The 12,155-nt window shown below is 43.4% G+C and overlaps 1 protein-coding gene across 1 annotated transcript in view; it reads left to right on the top strand.

Annotated features, from left to right (window-relative positions):
* Positions 1–11,806, top strand: part of LOC143702917 (unconventional myosin-IXAa-like) — a gene marked incomplete at its 3' end in the record, with an annotated part of 28,764 nt that extends 16,958 nt beyond the window's left edge. Inside the window, exons 11-13 of the mRNA XM_077196842.1 lie at positions 9,048–9,169; positions 9,746–9,887; positions 11,605–11,806. Of these exons, the coding sequence (XP_077052957.1) occupies positions 9,048–9,169; positions 9,746–9,887; positions 11,605–11,806 (466 nt within the window). The remainder of the gene's footprint in view (positions 1–9,047; positions 9,170–9,745; positions 9,888–11,604) is intronic.
* Between the last annotated feature and the right edge of the window lie 349 nt (positions 11,807–12,155).

Raw genomic sequence — 12,155 nt, forward strand, 5'->3', positions numbered from 1 at the left:
ACTTATTTTCACGGGAGTCATCTCGTTGAGGTCCTGAATCCTTGCCGAGTCCACAGATACCAAACATGCTAGGTTTCGACTTACAGTTTGTGTAGCGTTGTGATTTAGCGCTTAAAAAACATTTGCCGATATCTTCGAAACCGCTAGTCCGATCGAGACGAAACCACCGTCAGAAGTTTGGAACCATAGCTTGTTAACTAAATGTGATGGCCCAAATGCCAAAATATTGATGGTAAGGGGTAGTAAAATCAAATTAAAGTCACGTGTCAGTCATTTTTGATGCTTTTTTTCATATAAATGTCTAAAACTCCGAAGCGAATTGAGATATTTTCACCAAATTTGGCACACATATGTATGGGCTCATTCCAAGGACACATGAAAAAAAAATGTGAGATTTTGCCTCTTGGTGGCGCTATAATAGAACAAAACATGAAAATCCCATTGATTTCAATGCAGTTTTGTGATGTGAAATGCTATACTTAATGAACACATTGCTGTAACATTATGAAACTCAGAATTTGTTACCAGCACCTTGCCTTGAAGGTACTCAAAAGATTTCAAGACAGCGCCACCTGTTGGTCAAAAGTTAAAATTACATTTCCAAAAATGCTAATAACTTTTTTAAAAATGTGCTTATTGTAATGACACTGGTCTTAATAGATTCCTTGGGTCATGCCGAGAACCAAGTTTGACGTATTTGGACGAACTTCCTGTCCGCCATCTTTATTTAATTTCAAAACCTTCTTTTTCGAACTTCTCCTAGACCATTCGTCCGATTTTCACCAAAATCGAATCGTGTCATCTCCATACCGTGCCGACTAAAAGTTATGGATTTCGTGACGATAGACGAAACCGTTTTCGTATACCGCAGCAGCAAAGTTGAGACATGCTGCCAAAATGACTATTAAGTCTTTATCTCTGCAATGCCTTGATATTTTGACACCAAACTTTGTATGTGTCATTGTCACCTCACTCTGACCACATCACATCGATTTCGTAACTGCGCCACCTATTTGTCGAAAGTGATAATCCATTAAATCATCTTAAAAGTTACTGTATATATGATTTTTTAGCCATTTGCCTAAATTCATCTTTAAATGTCTTTAATTGCTCCTTGCTGCAGTTGGTCTGCCACTCCCACCCATGATGGCATCTGTTGCCGCTTCTTGCGCTTGGCCCCGGTAATGGCTGCTTGCAGCTATATTTATCATTAGGTTTGATCGGTCAGATTTTGGCATCATGTTTGATGTTATGAAATGTATCCCTATTAATGTTTGACTATATTACAGTAAAAAAAAACACTACAGATTCCTTCAAATCAAATATACCTACATATTAAAAATCACGTTGTCAAAATATATAAAACACCAATTTTTATTTTTTAAATATGTACAACCAAACGTAATATTTATTGAATTCTTAGTCAAATATTGTTAAAATATTAAAGCCTTCAATTCAATAATTATTCAGTTATTTATGTAGCTGTTTGTATGCTTTTATTCTCATTTTTGTTTCATTTTTTGGTTTGTTTTTATTAAAATTTTTCGGAATATATTTATTCTGAAATGTGAAACGCTTTGAGCTGCATTATGTTTGAAAGGCACTATAATAATAATTATTATAATAATAATAATAGTTATTGTTGTTTTTATATTTAATAAAGCATTTATATTTTGACCTGTGAAACACTTTGAGCAGCAATTTATATTTGGAACACACTTTAAAAAAAAATATTAATATTAATAATAATAATTATATATATATAATTGATCATGAGTTGATCGTTTGACAGTGAGAGTTGATCGTGTGACAGTGAGAGTTGTTCGTGTGACTGTGAGAGTTGATCGTGTGACAGTTAGAGTTGTTCGTGTGACAGTGAGAGTTGTTCGTGTGACAGTGAGAGTTGTTCGTGTGACAGTGAGAGTTGATCGTGTGACAGTGAGAGTTGATCGTGTGACAGTGAGAGTTGTTCGTGTGACTGTGAGAGTTGATCGTGTGACAGTGAGAGTTGATCGTGTGACAGTGAGAGTTGTTCGTGTGACTGTGAGAGTTGATCGTGTGACAGTGAGAGTTGATCGTGTGACAGTGAGAGTTGTTCGTGTGACAGTGAGAGTTGATCGTGTGACAGTGAGAGTTGTTCGTGTGACTGTGAGAGTTGATCGTGTGACAGTGAGAGTTGATCGTGTGACAGTGAGAGTTGATCGTGTGACAGTGAGAGTTGTTCGTGTGACTGTGAGAGTTGATCGTGTGACAGTGAGAGTTGATCGTGTGACAGTGAGAGTTGTTCGTGTGACTGTGAGAGTTGATCGTGTGACAGTGAGAGTTGATCGTGTGACAGTGAGAGTTGTTCGTGTGACTGTGAGAGTTGATCGTGTGACAGTGAGAGTTGATCGTGTGACAGTGAGAGTTGTTCGTGTGACAGTGAGAGTTGATCGTGTGACAGTGAGAGTTGTTCGTGTGACTGTGAGAGTTGATCGTGTGACAGTGAGAGTTGATCGTGTGACAGTGAGAGTTGATCGTGTGACAGTGAGAGTTGTTCGTGTGACAGTGAGAGTTGATCGTGTGACAGTGAGAGTTGATCGTGTGACAGTGAGAGTTGTTCGTGTGACAGTGAGAGTTGTTCGTGTGACAGTGAGAGTTGATCGTGTGACAGTGAGAGTTGATCGTGTGACAGTGAGAGTTGTTCGTGTGACATTGAGAGTTGTTCGTGTGACAGTGAGAGTTGATCGTGTGACAGTGAGAGTTGTTCGTGTGACAGTGAGAGTTGATCGTGTGACAGTGAGAGTTGTTCGTGTGACAGTGAGAGTTGTTCGTGTGACCGTGAGAGTTGATCGTGTGACAGTGAGAGTTGTTCGTGTGACAGTGAGAGTTGTTCGTGTGACAGTGAGAGTTGATCGTGTGACAGTGAGAGTTGATCGTGTGACAGTGAGAGTTGTTCGTGTGACAGTGAGAGTTGATCGTGTGACAGTGAGAGTTGATCGTGTGACAGTGAGAGTTGTTCGTGTGACAGTGAGAGTTGTTCGTGTGACAGTGAGAGTTGTTCGTGTGACAGTGAGAGTTGATCGTGTGACCGTGAGAGTTGATCGTGTGACAGTGAGAGTTGTTCGTGTGACATTGAGAGTTGTTCGTGTGACAGTGAGAGTTGATCGTGTGACAGTGAGAGTTGTTCGTGTGACAGTGAGAGTTGATCGTGTGACAGTGAGAGTTGTTCGTGTGACAGTGAGAGTTGTTCGTGTGACCGTGAGAGTTGATCGTGTGACAGTGAGAGTTGTTCGTGTGACAGTGAGAGTTGTTCGTGTGACAGTGAGAGTTGTTCGTGTGACAGTGAGAGTTGTTCGTGTGACCGTGAGAGTTGATCGTGTGACAGTGAGAGTTGTTCGTGTGACAGTGAGAGTTGTTCGTGTGACAGTGAGAGTTGATCGTGTGACAGTGAGAGTTGATCGTGTGACTGTGAGAGTTGTTCGTGTGACTGTGAGAGTTGTTCGTGTGACCGTGAGAGTTGATCGTGTGACCGTGAGAGTTGATCGTGTGACAGTGAGAGTTGTTCGTGTGACAGTGAGAGTTGTTCGTGTGACAGTGAGAGTTGATCGTGTGACAGTGAGAGTTGATCGTGTGACAGTGAGAGTTGTTCGTGTGACTGTGAGAGTTGTTCGTGTGACAGTGAGAGTTGTTCGTGTGACAGTGAGAGTTGTTCGTGTGACCGTGAGAGTTGATCGTGTGACCGTGAGAGTTGATCGTGTGACCGTGAGAGTTGATCGTGTGACAGTGAGAGTTGTTCGTGTGACAGTGAGAGTTGATCGTGTGACAGTGAGAGTTGATCGTGTGACAGTGAGAGTTGATCGTGTGACAGTGAGAGTTGATCGTGTGACAGTGAGAGTTGATCGTGTGACAGTGAGAGTTGATCGTGTGACAGTGAGAGTTGTTCGTGTGACCGTGAGAGTTGATCGTGTGACAGTGAGAGTTGTTCGTGTGACAGTGAGAGTTGATCGTGTGACAGTGAGAGTTGATCGTGTGACAGTGAGAGTTGATCGTGTGACAGTGAGAGTTGTTCGTGTGACAGTGAGAGTTGATCGTGTGACAGTGAGAGTTGATCGTGTGACAGTGAGAGTTGTTCGTGTGACCGTGAGAGTTGATCGTGTGACAGTGAGAGTTGATCGTGTGACAGTGAGAGTTGATCGTGTGACAGTGAGAGTTGATCGTGTGACAGTGAGAGTTGATCGTGTGACAGTGAGAGTTGATCGTGTGACAGTGAGAGTTGATCGTGTGACAGTGAGAGTTGATCGTGTGACAGTGAGAGTTGTTCGTGTGACTGTGAGAGTTGATCGTGTGACAGTGAGAGTTGTTCGTGTGACAGTGAGAGTTGATCGTGTGACAGTGAGAGTTGTTCGTGTGACTGTGAGAGTTGATCGTGTGACAGTGAGAGTTGTTCGTGTGACAGTGAGAGTTGATCGTGTGACAGTGCGAGTTGATCGTGTGACAGTGAGAGTTGATCGTGTGACTGTGAGAGTTGTTCGTGTGACAGTGAGAGTTGATCGTGTGACTGTGAGAGTTGTTCGTGTGACAGTGAGAGTTGATCGTGTGACTGTGAGAGTTGATCGTGTGACAGTGAGAGTTGTTCGTGTGACAGTGAGAGTTGTTCGTGTGACCGTGAGAGTTGATCGTGTGACAGTGAGAGTTGATCGTGTGACAGTGAGAGTTGATCGTGTGACAGTGAGAGTTGATCGTGTGACAGTGAGAGTTGTTCGTGTGACAGTGAGAGTTGATCGTGTGACTGTGAGAGTTGATCGTGTGACAGTGAGAGTTGTTCGTGTGACAGTGAGAGTTGTTCGTGTGACCGTGAGAGTTGATCGTGTGACAGTGAGAGTTGATCGTGTGACAGTGAGAGTTGATCGTGTGACAGTGAGAGTTGTTCGTGTGACAGTGAGAGTTGTTCGTGTGACAGTGAGAGTTGTTCGTGTGACAGTGAGAGTTGATCGTGTGACAGTGAGAGTTGATCGTGTGACAGTGAGAGTTGATCGTGTGACAGTGAGAGTTGATCGTGTGACAGTGAGAGTTGATCGTGTGACAGTGAGAGTTGATCGTGTGACAGTGAGAGTTGATCGTGTGACAGTGAGAGTTGATCGTGTGACCGTGAGAGTTGATCGTGTGACAGTGAGAGTTGATCGTGTGACAGTGAGAGTTGATCGTGTGACAGTGAGAGTTGATCGTGTGACTGTGAGAGTTGTTCGTGTGACAGTGAGAGTTGATCGTGTGACAGTGAGAGTTGATCGTGTGACCGTGAGAGTTGTTCGTGTGACAGTGAGAGTTGATCGTGTGACAGTGAGAGTTGATCGTGTGACAGTGAGAGTTGATCGTGTGACAGTGAGAGTTGATCGTGTGACAGTGAGAGTTGTTCGTGTGACAGTGAGAGTTGATCGTGTGACAGTGAGAGTTGATCGTGTGACAGTGAGAGTTGATCGTGTGACAGTGAGAGTTGATCGTGTGACAGTGAGAGTTGTTCGTGTGACCGTGAGAGTTGTTCGTGTGACAGTGAGAGTTGATCGTGTGACAGTGAGAGTTGTTCGTGTGACAGTGAGAGTTGATCGTGTGACAGTGAGAGTTGATCGTGTGACAGTGAGAGTTGTTCGTGTGACAGTGAGAGTTGTTCGTGTGACAGTGAGAGTTGATCGTGTGACAGTGAGAGTTGTTCGTGTGACAGTGAGAGTTGTTCGTGTGACAGTGAGAGTTGATCGTGTGACAGTGAGAGTTGATCGTGTGACAGTGAGAGTTGATCGTGTGACAGTGAGAGTTGATCGTGTGACAGTGAGAGTTGTTCGTGTGACAGTGAGAGTTGATCGTGTGACAGTGAGAGTTGTTCGTGTGACAGTGAGAGTTGTTCGTGTGACAGTGAGAGTTGATCGTGTGACAGTGAGAGTTGTTCGTGTGACAGTGAGAGTTGTTCGTGTGACAGTGAGAGTTGATCGTGTGACAGTGAGAGTTGTTCGTGTGACAGTGAGAGTTGTTCGTGTGACAGTGAGAGTTGTTCGTGTGACAGTGAGAGTTGTTCGTGTGACAGTGAGAGTTGATCGTGTGACAGTGAGAGTTGATCGTGTGACCGTGAGAGTTGATCGTGTGACCGTGAGAGTTGATCGTGTGACCGTGAGAGTTGATCGTGTGACCGTGAGAGTTGATCGTGTGACCGTGAGAGTTGATCGTGTGACAGTGAGAGTTGATCGTGTGACAGTGAGAGTTGATCGTGTGACAGTGAGAGTTGATCGTGTGACAGTGAGAGTTGTTCGCGTGACATTGAGAGTTGTTCGTGTGACAGTGAGAGTTGATCGTGTGACAGTGAGAGTTGTTCGTGTGACAGTGAGAGTTGTTCGTGTGACAGTGAGAGTTGTTCGTGTGACAGTGAGAGTTGTTCGTGTGACAGTGAGAGTTGTTCGTGTGACAGTGAGAGTTGATCGTGTGACAGTGAGAGTTGTTCGTGTGACAGTGAGAGTTGTTCGTGTGACCGTGAGAGTTGATCGTGTGACAGTGAGAGTTGATCGTGTGACAGTGAGAGTTGTTCGTGTGACAGTGAGAGTTGATCGTGTGACAGTGAGAGTTGATCGTGTGACAGTGAGAGTTGATCGTGTGACAGTGAGAGTTGTTCGTGTGACAGTGAGAGTTGATCGTGTGACAGTGAGAGTTGATCGTGTGACAGTGAGAGTTGTTCGTGTGACAGTGAGAGTTGATCGTGTGACAGTGAGAGTTGATCGTGTGACAGTGAGAGTTGATCGTGTGACAGTGAGAGTTGTTCGTGTGACAGTGAGAGTTGATCGTGTGACAGTGAGAGTTGTTCGTGTGACAGTGAGAGTTGATCGTGTGACAGTGAGAGTTGATCGTGTGACAGTGAGAGTTGATCGTGTGACAGTGAGAGTTGATCGTGTGACAGTGAGAGTTGTTCGTGTGACAGTGAGAGTTGATCGTGTGACAGTGAGAGTTGATCGTGTGACAGTGAGAGTTGATCGTGTGACAGTGAGAGTTGATCGTGTGACAGTGAGAGTTGATCGTGTGACAGTGAGAGTTGATCGTGTGACAGTGAGAGTTGTTCGTGTGACAGTGAGAGTTGATCGTGTGACAGTGAGAGTTGTTCGTGTGACAGTGAGAGTTGTTCGTGTGACAGTGAGAGTTGTTCGTGTGACAGTGAGAGTTGTTCGTGTGACAGTGAGAGTTGATCGTGTGACAGTGAGAGTTGATCGTGTGACCGTGAGAGTTGATCGTGTGACCGTGAGAGTTGATTGTGTGACAGTGAGAGTTGATCGTGTGACAGTGAGAGTTGATCGTGTGACAGTGAGAGTTGATCGTGTGACAGTGAGAGTTGTTCGCGTGACATTGAGAGTTGTTCGCGTGACCGTGAGAGTTGATCGTGTGACCGTGAGAGTTGATCGTGTGACCGTGAGAGTTGATCGTGTGACCGTGAGAGTTGATCGTGTGACAGTGAGAGTTGATCGTGTGACAGTGAGAGTTGATCGTGTGACAGTGAGAGTTGATCGTGTCACAGTGAGAGTTGATCGTGTGACAGTGAGAGTTGATCGTGTGACAGTGAGAGTTGTTCGTGTGACAGTGAGAGTTGATCGTGTGACAGTGAGAGTTGATCGTGTGACAGTGAGAGTTGATCGTGTGACAGTGCGAGTTGATCGTGTGACAGTGAGAGTTGATCGTGTGACAGTGAGAGTTGTTCGTGTGACAGTGAGAGTTGTTCGTGTGACAGTGAGAGTTGATCGTGTGACAGTGAGAGTTGTTCGTGTGACAGTGAGAGTTGATCGTGTGACAGTGAGAGTTGATCGTGTGACAGTGAGAGTTGTTCGTGTGACCGTGAGAGTTGTTCGTGTGACAGTGAGAGTTGTTCGTGTGACTGTGAGAGTTGATCGTGTGACAGTGAGAGTTGTTCGTGTGACAGTGAGAGTTGATCGTGTGACAGTGAGAGTTGTTCGTGTGACAGTGAGAGTTGATCGTGTGACAGTGAGAGTTGATCGTGTGACAGTGAGAGTTGATCGTGTGACCGTGAGAGTTGATCGTGTGACAGTGAGAGTTGATCGTGTGACCGTGAGAGTTGATCGTGTGACCGTGAGAGTTGATCGTGTGACCGTGAGAGTTGATCGTGTGACCGTGAGAGTTGATCGTGTGACAGTGAGAGTTGATCGTGTGACCGTGAGAGTTGATCGTGTGACCGTGAGAGTTGATCGTGTGACAGTGAGAGTTGATCGTGTGACCGTGAGAGTTGATCGTGTGACCGTGAGAGTTGATCGTGTGACAGTGAGAGTTGATCGTGTGACAGTGAGAGTTGATCGTGTGACAGTGAGAGTTGATCGTGTGACAGTGAGAGTTGATCGTGTGACAGTGAGAGTTGTTCGCGTGACAGTGAGAGTTGTTCGTGTGACCGTGAGAGTTGTTCGTGTGACCGTGAGAGTTGTTCGTGTGACCGTGAGAGTTGTTCGTGTGACAGTGAGAGTTGATCGTGTGACCGTGAGAGTTGATCGTGTGACCGTGAGAGTTGATCGTGTGACCGTGAGAGTTGATCGTGTGACAGTGAGAGTTGATCGTGTGACAGTGAGAGTTGATCGTGTGACAGTGAGAGTTGATCGTGTGACAGTGAGAGTTGATCGTGTGACAGTGAGAGTTGATCGTGTGACAGTGAGAGTTGTTCGTGTGACAGTGAGAGTTGATCGTGTGACAGTGAGAGTTGATCGTGTGACAGTGAGAGTTGATCGTGTGACAGTGAGAGTTGATCGTGTGACCGTGAGAGTTGATCGTGTGACCGTGAGAGTTGATCGTGTGACAGTGAGAGTTGATCGTGTGACCGTGAGAGTTGATCGTGTGACCGTGAGAGTTGATCGTGTGACAGTGAGAGTTGATCGTGTGACAGTGAGAGTTGATCGTGTGACAGTGAGAGTTGATCGTGTGACAGTGAGAGTTGTTCGCGTGACAGTGAGAGTTGTTCGTGTGACCGTGAGAGTTGTTCGTGTGACCGTGAGAGTTGATCATGTGACCGTGAGAGTTGATCATGTGACGTTGACTCTCAGGAGGAGTATCGGTCTCAGGGCATCAGCTGGCACATGATCGAGTACATCGACAACACGGCCTGCATTAACCTCATCAGTAAGAAACCCACGGCGCTGCTCCACCTGCTGGACGAAGAGTGCAAGTGCGTCTCGAACACATTATACAATACACAACATATATGTGACCCTGGACCACAAAAGTCACAAGCGTCAATTTTTTTTCAAATTGAGTTTATACATCATCTGAAAGCTGATTAAATAAGCTTTCCGTTGATGTATGGTTTGTTATGATAGGACAATATTTGTTTGAGACACAAGTATTGAAAATCTGGAAACATTGAGAAAATCCTCTTTAAAGTTTGTCCAATAATGTTCGAGATTTTGCTGCATCCACAAATAATTTTTTTATATATTTACGGTAGGAAATTTAAATACAAAATATCTTCATGGAACATGATCTTTCCAAATGATTTTTGGCATAAAATACAAATCGATAATTTTGACCCATACAATGTATTGTTGGCTACAAATACACCGGTGCGACTCGTGACTGGTTTCATGATCCAAGGTCACATATGACTCATATCAAATTGCAATTATGCAGTTATCATATATTGGAAACATTATCATATTATGTTATCATAAAAAAATGATGACTTATAATGACTTAAGAGTTTTAAAGCATTTCATCATGAATAAATGAGAGTTGTTGTTTGTAGTTTTCCGCAGGCGTCTAATCAAACTCTGCTGGACAAGTTTAAGCGTCAGCACGAGGGAAGCGTCTTCATCGAGTTCCCTGCCGTCATGGAGCCGGCGTTCATCATACGCCACTACGCCGGGAAGGTCAAATACGGCGTCAAGGTCAGAATCTACGTTTCAGAGAATCAAACCTGACTTCTGCCACAGAATCAACTTTTTATCTCACAATTCTGACTTTTTTCTCTCAGTTGCAAATCTCAATTCTGAGAAAAAAAAGTCAGAATTACGATATAAAAAAAAATCATACCTGGTTTCTGCCACAGAATGAAATTTGCGATTGCGAGTTTATATCTCTCAATTCTGAGAAAAAAGTCAGAATTTTTGACTATAAAGTCTGAATTGAAATATAACAATAGTCAGAATGCAAGTTTATATTTCACTTGTCTCAGAATCGTGAGATATAAACTCCCAATTACGTTTTATATTCTGTGGCTGAAACAGGCTTCCGTGTGTGTGTGAGATTAAGTAGTAAGCATTTGCATATGTATGTACACACACACACACCACTTCCAGTGACCTAATTCTGCGATTTAATCTGATTGGTTGGATTGGCCCCTCGGCTACGAGTGTATCTGGAGAACGTGTTTGGCAGAGAGGGTTAAATGTACACCACACACACACACACACACACACACACACACACACACTGTGTGTGCATGTTTATATTAATAGTGTTCACTGGAAAGTGTTGTCATCAGATGTGACAGTATCAGTGTTGATTATGAGCTGCTTCACATCAACCATCTTCATTTTCTGTCATTATTGTATCGTTGAGACACAATATTTAGCTTTTTTTTTACAGTTTTACTTATAGTTACCTATAATAACCCTAGTTTATTAGCATACTAATCTATTTCACAGTATGCATTATAAAAATGGTGAAAAAAAATACAATTTCCCTTAAAAAACGGACAAATCGTTTCAAACACAGTTTTTATCCGATAGCTGTACAAGCTCTAAATGCCACATAACATAAATGCTTATGTGATATGGGAAATAAGGGATTTGCGCAATCAAATTTGGCATATATCCATAACTATTTATATTGCACTATTCCCCCCTTTTTTTCTCTATTGTACATATTTATTATTTTTATTTTTTGCACTCTTTACATTTACATTCTGTACCATTTGTTTACATTAGTTTATATTTTTGTAATGGGTGTGTGTGTGTGCACTTTTGAATGAGAGACTACATTTCATTGTACAATCAAGTCTTCTTGCACTTTTTACAATACAGAGTGTTTTAAAGCAGCTTTACAGAGATAACAGGAAAATAATGCAACATAGTTTGTTTCCAGAAGAAAATAACGTCACAGTCACAGCTTAAAGAAAATTCAGTGATGTTTCATTTCTGTTGCAAAAAGTTATTAATTTATTTCATTTATATATATATATATAGCTGCTCTGGAGAAAACCGTGATGTCATCGTCCAGCTCATCGTCTCGTATAATGCTGTCAATGCAGGCAGATCAATATTAATGTTGATTATTAAATTAAATGTTAAATTTAACTAAGCAAGCCAAAAGCCAATGGCACAAAGGGGAAAAAAGGCGACAGTACAATGACAATAAACGTATTCAATATTCGTGTCTATATATACTGACCCATATATTGAATGTCATTCACATTTATGCATTTAATCCAAAGCGACTTGCATTGAATTTCAAAGGTACACATTTACATTCTTATCAGTTCTTGCTTCCCCTGGGAATCGAACCCATGACCTTGGCGTTGCAAGTGCCAGCGCTCTACAGGAAAGCTATAGCTGTAGTCATTATAAAGCTGAAACAAATGGGATGTAATTGATTGTCCCGCAGGATTTCCGTGAGAAAAACACGGACCACATGCGTCCTGATATCGTGGCTCTGCTGAAGAGCAGTGGGAACGCGCTGGTCTGTGGCCTGATGGGCCTCGACCCGGTGGCCACCTTCAGATGGGCCGTGATCCGGGCCTTCTTCCGAGCGCTCGTCGCCTTCCGGGAGTCTGGGACACGGCACACGGAGAAGAGGACGAGCTCCGGTGAGTGACATCACAGTCTACAGACAAACCACACTCTACTCAGACTCCTTCAACATTTCTCACATTATCACAGTTATTATAATGAAATATGACCAGAACTCAGCTGATATTTCACTGGTTTTGTCCGTCCTTCTGTTAGACTGTCTCACACATGAATTATGATGAATATCTGTCAGCTGTTAAATTTAACTACACAATTAGATAATACCAGTTTAGCTCAAACAATTACCAAGCAATGCTTCATGTTGTTCAGTCTGTGGTGTAAGAAGGTGCATTAGCAATTAAAGCGGCACTATGCAGGATTTCTGTTTTTGTCAAACAGCGCCACCTAGAGTCGCTGTAGAGTACT

This window comes from Siphateles boraxobius, unplaced genomic scaffold, assembly GCF_051911475.1.
Source record: "Siphateles boraxobius isolate OS27281-9 unplaced genomic scaffold, OSU_SipBor_1 363, whole genome shotgun sequence".
NCBI classification, from domain to species: domain Eukaryota; kingdom Metazoa; phylum Chordata; class Actinopteri; order Cypriniformes; family Leuciscidae; genus Siphateles; species Siphateles boraxobius.